This window comes from Nycticebus coucang, chromosome 1, assembly GCF_027406575.1.
Source record: "Nycticebus coucang isolate mNycCou1 chromosome 1, mNycCou1.pri, whole genome shotgun sequence".
Classification (NCBI taxonomy): domain Eukaryota; kingdom Metazoa; phylum Chordata; class Mammalia; order Primates; family Lorisidae; genus Nycticebus; species Nycticebus coucang.
Window position 1 is genome coordinate 96,351,507 of NC_069780.1, and position 9,271 is coordinate 96,360,777.

General features: G+C 39.7%; 1 protein-coding gene across 2 annotated transcripts in view; it reads left to right on the forward strand.

Moving 5' to 3' along the window:
- The window catches only part of FAT1 (FAT atypical cadherin 1), a 120,277-nt gene extending 117,778 nt beyond the window's left edge, over positions 1-2,499 (forward strand). For both annotated transcript variants that reach the window (XM_053584053.1, XM_053584062.1), the window contains one exon: positions 1,073-2,499. In XM_053584053.1, the coding sequence (XP_053440028.1) occupies positions 1,073-1,701 (629 nt within the window). In that variant the 3' untranslated portion in view covers positions 1,702-2,499. The remainder of the gene's footprint in view (positions 1-1,072) is intronic.
- The last annotated feature ends 6,772 nt before the right edge of the window (positions 2,500-9,271 follow it).

Below are 9,271 nucleotides of genomic sequence, written 5' to 3' on the forward strand. Positions count from 1 at the left end.
TTCCTGTCTGTCAAAGGATTTAAAAAATCCTAAAGAGAAAAAAAAACTCTTCCTAAATTGGAAGGGCTTTTTTTAAATAATAATGCTTTTTAAATGATCCCTAGTACTTTTGAAAGTAACAAAAATTGATTGTGTTGTGTCTTGCAGTGCTTGTTTTTTGCTTGATTTAGAGGCATGCTTTGGTATGTACCTATGTTACCTATATTAAGGTAATCTGTTGTTTTACTTATGGATAATGGAAATAGTATGTTAACCATGTTACATTGTTACACAAAGGAGGTTTATTATCTAAGTTTTAGCATGTTAAAGGTTACATTCATTATTTTTATTTTATTTTATTTTGGGGGGGCTTTTTTATTTTATTTCGTTGCTTATTTTTTATTTCTTTACTTTTTTTTTTTTTTTTTTTTGTTGAGACAGGGTCCTACCCTATGCCCCTGAGCAGAGTGCAGTGGGCGTGGTAGCTCACCACAACCTCAGACTCAGGCTGCAAGCACCCCGCTGCCTCAGCCTCCGACAGTGCTGGGATTACAGGCGTGAGCCACCGCGCCCGGCCATTATTTTTATTTTTAAAAGTTATATTATTTTTTTTCCATGACAAGTAGTACAGAGTAAGTAATGTTTGATATTTGACTTGGCAGAGACGCCTCCTTTCTGAAAAGACAAAACTTTTTTACTAATGTCCTAAGACAGAAGTAATGCTTTTCCTTATACAGAACAGTGGGTTCTAAATGACAGAAGAAAAGTTGAAAGGATGGTTGGAATCATTGTAGAAAGATGCATAAAACATAGGTACCAGCATCTTGCTGCAGCTAGAACTGTTTCCTTGAATGTTAGGTGTGTACAGAAAACACTAAGTACACATTTGAGACTTCTAGTTCATAAAAACATGGCTGGCCTGGTGGGGGAATGGTTTCAAAGCAAGGACAAAGGATTCCCATAATGATTGACTTTGAATGAAGGCAGAAATGGATTTGCATCTATGTGTTTTTGATACATTTAACTCTTTTTCCATGGCACAAAAAGCTTAGGAGGAAACACATTGAAATCTCTTATTTTCTTTTCCACCAAGGATATCACTGGGATACATCAGATTGGATGCCAAGTGTTCCTCTGCCAGATATACAAGAGTTCCCCACTTATGAGGTTATTGATGAGCAGACACCCTTGTACTCAGCAGATCCAAATGCCATCGATACTGACTATTATCCTGGAGGTTATGACATTGAAAGTGACTTCCCACCACCACCGGAGGACTTCCCTATGCCTGATGAGCTACCACCATTGCCTCCAGAATTCAGTGATCAGTTCGAATCCATACACCCCCCGAGAGACATGCCTTCCACAGGCAGTTTGGGTTCTTCAATAAGAAACCGTCAGAGGTTCAACTTGAATCAGTATTTGCCCAATTTCTACCCCATGGATATGTCTGAACCCCCCAAAAAAGGCACTGGTGAGAACAGTACTTGTAGAGAACCCTATGCTCCTTACCCTCCAGGGTACCAGAGAAACTTCGAGGCCCCCACTGTAGAAAACATGCCCATGTCCGTGTACACTTCCACAGCTTCCTGCTCTGATGTGTCAGCGTGCTGTGAAGTGGAGTCGGAGGTCATGATGAGTGACTATGAGAGTGGAGATGATGGCCACTTTGAAGAGGTGACGGTCCCTCCGCTGGACTCCCAGCAGCACACGGAAGTCTGATGCTCAACTCCCTCCCCCCAAGTGCCTGGACTTTAAGAAACCTGGAGATTATATGAATAATCTTCTGCATTGTTCTTCGTAGCAGTGCTTAAGCGCTTTTTTGTGGTGAGCTAAAATGGGCATGGCTGCAGTGGCTCCCACGCCTCTTGACACGTTAGCCATTTCCAGTGTCCTAACCTCCTGTAACAGAGTGAGGTTTCTGTCGGCTGTGCCATTTCTGAACATCTTTTGGTAATTCCATTTGTCTGTATTAAAATAATGAAACGAAAATCAATCCTACCATCACGTTAGCATGACTCATGTATTTATATAGATTTGATTATTTTAATTTTCCTCTTTTTTTGTAAATTTATGTACAGATTTGATTTTGCATTGTTTTAGCTACATTTTCAAGATATTTTGTGCATTTGTTTTCAACGGAATTTTGGTGGTGTTAGTGCCATTACCTAGCACCCTGATTTTTTAATATAACCAGGGTTTCACTGTATGTCTTTTCCCACAAAGTATGACTTTTCATAAATACATTTCAATATTGTCATTCATTTCTAGATGTACATAGGATGAGGAAAGATCTTACACATGGTCATGTCTTAAATGGATTGCTGTATTTTAGAATAACAAACATTTTTCATTATTGGAAAGCATAATGGGGACCTTCTGCATTCCTGTTTAGTACCAAAACCACCATGACACAGTTTTTATAGTGTCTGTATATTTGTGATGCAATGGTCTTGTAAAGGTTTTTACTGCAAACTACCATTAGCTTGTCTTTCTTACAATAAATTATTAATAAAATAATTACTGCTTATTTTTCCTCTGTATCAATACTCCTGTTGCTGAATTGAGATGATGGAAGGATGGGTACAGATACATTCCCTTTTAGTGGACAGTGACTTAAATGTGAACATCCTCTTCCAAGTGCCAGTCAGGCTGTACATGCAGGCATAGCCACCAGGTGGCAGTCTATGGCTACTTGATGCTGCTCGAAACCACAGGTGCCAAGGTAAACAGTGTAACGTGTTTATAATAAATATTTTTTAACCAAAACTTGAAGAAAATTTTTCTGTATACATTTTTAACTTACTGCACATATTTATTGTCTGTAGTTCAAATGTTTTATGTCTTTTACCTTTATCAATGATGTCAAAAACAAAGTCTTAGGAAGCATTTTATTTCAAGAACACATACTATATGATAGAATGTGAAATCCAGAAGGTATTTCTCAGGTTCTTATGAAAAATCTATCAATATGTCCAGTGTATTTATTGAGTACTTACTATACACTGTGATATAAGTTATAATGAATCAAGCTTTTTGGAACTTTGGAAAGACACTTTTTCCCTTTGAGTAGTGCTTTATCAAATAATCCATTTACATGGTTTCATACATATAGCAAAACACTGCAGTCCCATGCACTCTGCTATGCCCACTTAACTCTTTAAGTTATTTTGCTCATTCTTTCATATTTTCAAATATGAAAACTAATATTCCTTAGTCACTAAGATATTGCCTGTTGACTTCATATAATTTTGGAGGAAGACCACATAACCTAACAAACCTTCATCAATCACCCTTTTTATCCTACCATGAGTTACAGCATGATTTTGAGATTAGTCCATGTATGTTTCCAGTATTTTGATTATGCAAGTATTCACTGCTAAGCGAAGTAGTGTATGACACTAATTTCTGTTTACTTTGCAACTTTCTCTTTTTCTTTTTTTTTTTTTTTTTTTTTTTTGTAGAGACAGAGTCTCACTGTACCGCCCTCGGGTAGAGTGCCGTGGCGTCACACGGCTCACAGCAACCTCTAACTCTTGGGCTTACGCGATTCTCTTGCCTCAGCCTCCCGAGCAGCTGGGACTACAGGCGCCCGCCACAACGCCCGGCTATTTTTTGGTTTCAGTTTGGCCGGGGCTGGGTTTGAACCCACCACCCTCGGCATATGGGGCTGGCGCCCTACTCACTGAGCCACAGGCGCCGCCCCAACTTTCTCTTTTTCTTAAACAATTGCCTTGATTTACATTTTACTTACTTTTTAAAGCTTATGACTTTCATCCATTTATTAAATATTTTTTGTCACCTACTATGTGTTCTTTTACACTCACAGACATAAAAATTCTCTGCCGCCTTGGAGCTTACATTTGATGGGTACAGGTGGCAGAGGAAATGATCAGTGAATAAGATAGCAGTAGTGTGTAGAGTACTAAGACAGAAGTGATTTAGGAAGGAATGAGTGTGATGGCCAGGAGGCCTCCGTGAAAAGTAACACTGAGTCAAATCCTCATGTAGATGAGGGAGACCACCACGGGGTTTCAGGCTGAGTGACTGGCTAGTGTAAGGGCCCGGACGGGGTGTGGCCTCTCATGTCAAATCCCTATTAGGACATGTTCACAACTATTGGAAAATGTGTTGGTTCCTTTTCTTCCCCTTGGCTAGTCCCCTCAGGGAGCTCTTCACTCTGGTGGCCCAGTCTGTAGTGCTGGTCCCCTTAATGTCTGCATAGTGGTGTCCTGGGACTCCTCTCTGTTGTCATCTGAACATTCTCCCTTCTCTGGGCTTGACTTGTTTCCATAGATCCCGTCTTCCCATTCTCTGAGAAAGAATGCACAGGAAGTAAGTTTTGTCACTGTGTTACTGAAAAAGTCTTTATTTTACTTACACTTGGTATAGGTAAATTTCAGGATTTTGAAGTCATTAACCACTCACTGTTTTAGCTTCCAATATTGCTATTGGAAAGTTCAATGTCATTGATATTCCCTGGTTATTATTTATGACCTAATATCACTCAAAAATCTTCTGTAAATTTTTTTGGGGGGACATTTCCTTTTCTTCAACACTAAGGTTTCTTGGCAATGAATCTTGATGTGGATTTTTCCCATTGTATTGCTACTTAGCTTTCACTATGGAAACCCACATTTGGAGGAATGTTCTTAGGTTAATTTGATCATTTCTTCACCTCTGATTTCTCATTTCTCTCTGAGACTCATAACTGTGGGCTGTTTTGTCTTGCTAACTTGATCCTCTCATTTTTTGATGGAACTCCTATTGTCCATCTTTGTTTTTTTGGCCACTTCCTAGGATTCATTCCACTTTTATCTTTCATTCCTTCTGCTAAAACTTTTGTTACTGCTATCCTTTTTAAGAGTTTGGTCTTATTCTGATTCTTGTTCTTTTTATGTAATATATAGTTAGTCATTTGCTCCTGTCACTTGGCTCCCTGGTATCTTTTTTTCTAATGGTAGTTTGTTTTTTTTAAAAAAAAAGTCTTTCCATTTTGCCTTGTTTTCCTCTGAGTTTCCTTGCCTCCTCCCCCCAATATTGCTTCCTGTAGGCCTCTGTCTCATTTTCACTTTGAAAGCTTTCCTCTTGCTTGACCTCATGCAAGCCATTGGTAGTGGTAGGTACCACTCTACCTCATTGGAAGCCATGAGTGGTACTTGTAAACTGCTAGACTTCCTGTGACCTGGTCTGACAGTCAACTTGCTTTGTTGATTTTGGTAGGTCTTTTCTTTGAAGAGTCTCTCTAGTTTCAGCCTGGGAAATACTATTGCTCTGATTTTAAAGCTGGCCAATTAAGGGGAATGGAGTTTTGCCATATAGGCATATAGTCTTCTAGGTCTGGGTTAGGAAACATTCCTGCTGCTTTCTCTTTGCCTATTGTTGAATGTGGGGTCTGACAGCATGAATACAAAATTCATGTTTTTGTTTTGTTTTTTAATTTTATTGATTAATTTTCAAGAGATGAAAGGGAGTTAGGCATGGTGGTTCATGCCTATAATCCCAGCACCCTGGGAGGCTGAGGCGAGAGGCTCTCTTGAGCTCAGGAGTTTGAAACCAGCCTGGACAAGAGCCCATCTCCACTAAAAATAGAAAAACTAGCCAGACGTGGTGGCATCTGTAATGCTAGCTACTCAGGAGACTAAAGTAGGAAGATCGCTGGAGCCCAGAAGTTTGAGGTTGCTGTGAGCTATGACACCAGAGCACTCTACACAGGGCAATAGAATGAGACTCTGTCTCAAAAAAAAAGTCTTTTACAATGTTTTTATATAATTTAATTTTTTTAAAGAACATCCATACTGTGTTCCCAAACATGTAATTTACAAGCAGATGAGGTAGAAACCAAATGTTCATACCCCTTTTCTTAAGGTTTCTGGAATACAGTCAGTCCACCACTTAAAAACTGGCAGACTAGAGACAGCTTCTTTGCAGCAATGCATGGTGAGATTGGGGAGAAAAGACTCCAGGCCTCTGGCTTGTGGGCTCTGCCCAAAAACATCCCTTTAGGGGCACAGGGAGGCAGCAGGAGACTTCAGGACCCCAACAGGAGAACGGAAGCAGTGGACAACTGCCCGAGGGCAAGTACCTGCATGCCTGGCAGAGGCTGGCCAATGTGGTGGCAGTGACAGTTTACAGACAGTGAAGGCCTGCCCTGTGGGGGGGTTTTTGCACCTGGGCACTTGATTGAGTTACCTTGGGAGAGCTTGGGCCAGCAAGGAGTGATTTATTTTGAACAGCACCCAGGGGCCAGGACTGAGCCACTGATGGAGTGGAGCTCTCATTGTTCAGCTGCAGGCCAGGCACAACCATTGTGGAAAGGCTGCTTTGCAGGCTCAGGCCTCAGGGTCCTAGTGTGAGGCCAATTCTGGTGTACCTGATAGAACAGGGCAGCTACTCCTGGGGAGATTTGAGTGACACATGCTTTCCTAGGAAAGCCACTGTATAGCCAGGGGACATGATTTGGAAAGGTCGAGATGTGTCTATTAAGCAGTCTGAAGAGAGTTTCAGGCTCCCAATCCTGTGGGATTTGAGGGAAAGAAGTACCACCTCTCCTCAGCAAAACAGAGGCCTCCAGTTTCCATCTGATACAACCGTATCAGTGTTGTGATTAGCATCTCATACCCTAGAACAGTGGTTCTCAACCTTCCTAATGCTTGGCCCTTTAATGCAGTTCCTGTGGGTCGTGACCCCAGGTTGAGAACTGCTGCCCTAGAAGATCACCTGTTGCCCAGGCTATCTATCAGCAAGGTATATATATATACAGAGAGAGAGAGATTTTTTTCCCCCTTTAAAAAATTTCTTTTCAACTTTTTTCCTCCGTGGATTTTTCTTCTTTTTTCTCTTGTAATTAACTTTTTCATTGTTTCCTTCTTTAATAATAAGGCCTTCATTTTTGCTAGTGTTTTTGCCTGTTATTCTTTTTTTGCCCCCAATTTTTACCTTAAGGTTTTTTGTTTTGTTTTGATTTATAATATTTTTGTTTTTCTTCTCTATTCAGTGGAGGTGGGGTTTTGTGTCTGCTCAGGCTGGCAAAGAACTCCTGACCTCAAAGGACTACCCAACCCAGCCCCCTAGAGGTTGGGATTTGTGGGTGTGGGTCAAAGTTCCCTACTATACACCACTATTACTCCTGTTTCTCTCTTTCTGTTCTTTTCTTCTTTTTGTCAATCTTCCTTTTACTCTTCCCTTTCGTTTTTCTTTTCTCTTTTTTAATCTTGTCTCCCTTCTTGCTCTTCACTCTTCTTTTTGGTCCTATATCAAAAGGACACTTCAACATCTTAGGTCAGAGACATGGTAACTTAAAGAGCAGGAGGAAGTGAAATGAAAAAGTAGGGCAAGGAGACATTAAACACTCATGAGGAAGAAACAGTAGAAAAATCCTGGCAACATGAAGAAACAGAACAGAGCACACTTCCCCAAGGGATCATGAGGTAGCTTTTGTAGAGGGTTCTGCCTATAAAGATATGTTAGATATGACAGAAAGGGAATTTAAAACATGGATGATAAAAACAATGAAGGAAATTGCTAAGAAAGTGGAAAATACCCATAAGGAAATCCAAAACAGATCAAATAAGAGATCAACAATATGAAGAATATAGAAAGGATATAGTGGAGCTTAAGGAATTGAAGCAATTGGGAAACTTAAAGATGCAGTAGAAAGTATCAATAACATTAAACCATACAGAAGAAAGAATCTCAGAGGTAGAAGATAAAATTCTTGAGCTAACACAGTTAAATAGAAAGATAAAAAGAGGGAGAAAGCAGAATGATCACTGAGAGAATTATGGGACTTCACGAAGTGTTCAAGCATATGAATTATAGGTATCCCAGAAGGGGAAGAGGAATGCCTCAGAGGAATGGAGAGGATATTTTCATTTATGATATCCTGCTAGAGGATATCATAAATGAAAATTTTCCAAGTATCACTAAGATTCTGACACACTCCTTTCAGAGGGATTTCAAGCTCCAGGTCATCTCAACTCAAACAGAGCTTCTCCAAGATACATTGTCATGAACCTGTCCAAAGTCAAGGTGAAAGAGAAAATTCTGCAAGCTTCCAAGAGTAAGTGCCAATTGACCTACAGGGGCAAATCCATCAGGGTGACAACAAACTTCTCCAATGAAACTTTTCAAGCCAGAAGAGAATGGTCATCTACCTTTAACCTACTTAAACAAAACAATTTTTAGCCCAGAATTCCATATCGTGCTAAGCTTTAAAATTGATGGAGAAATCAAATCTCTTGCTGATATGGAAACATTAAGGAAGCTTGCCACAATAAGACCAGCTCTACAGGAAATACCTAGACATATTCTACACACTGACCATACAATGGACCACCAGCAAACTAAACACTCAGAAACTAAAGGATAAAACCCAGCTTCCACAATGATGTAAAAGATAAAACTAAGCAATGGACTTTCACAAAATAAGATGAATGGAACTCCACCACATTTATCAATTCTCTCAATAAATGTTAATGGCTTGAATTCCCCACAAATAGGCTAGCTGATTGGATAAATAAGCAAATGTCATTCATATGCTGCATGTAGGAAACACACCTAGTCTTGAAGGACAAATTAAGATTCAGGGTTAAGGGATGGAAAACAATTTTTCAGGCAAATGGAAATCAGAAGAAAGGAGAGTTTGCAATCTTATTTTCAGATACAAGTGGATTTAAAGCAACTAAAGTCAAAAAAGACAAAGATGGACACTTCATATTCATCAAGGGGACAATACAACAAGAAGACATTTCAATTCTAAATGTCATGCACCCAACTTAAATGCTCCCAGATTTATGAAACAGACCTGAATTAGTCTGAGCAATATGATATCCTATAACACCATAATAGTAGGGGACTTTAACACTCCTCTTACAGAGCTGAACAAATACTCTAAACAGAAACTAAATGAAGATACAAGGGACTTAAGCATGACTCTAGAACGACTGAGCTTAATAGGCATGTACAGAACAAACCATTCCAAAGCTAAGAAATATACATTCTTCTCATCAGCCCATGGAATAATCTCCAAAATAGATCATATTCTAGGACACAAATCAAACCTCAACAAAAATCAAAAGAATTGAAATTATACCTTGTATCTTCTCAGACCATAACGCAATGAAGGTACAACTCAACTCCAACAAAAATTTTCATCCACACACAAAGGCATGAAAACTAAACAACCTTATGCTGAATGACAGTTGGGTCAAGGAAGAGATTTAAAAAGGAAATAATGGGTGGTGTCTGTGGCTCAAAGAAGTAGGGTGCTGGCCCCATATACCGGAGGGTA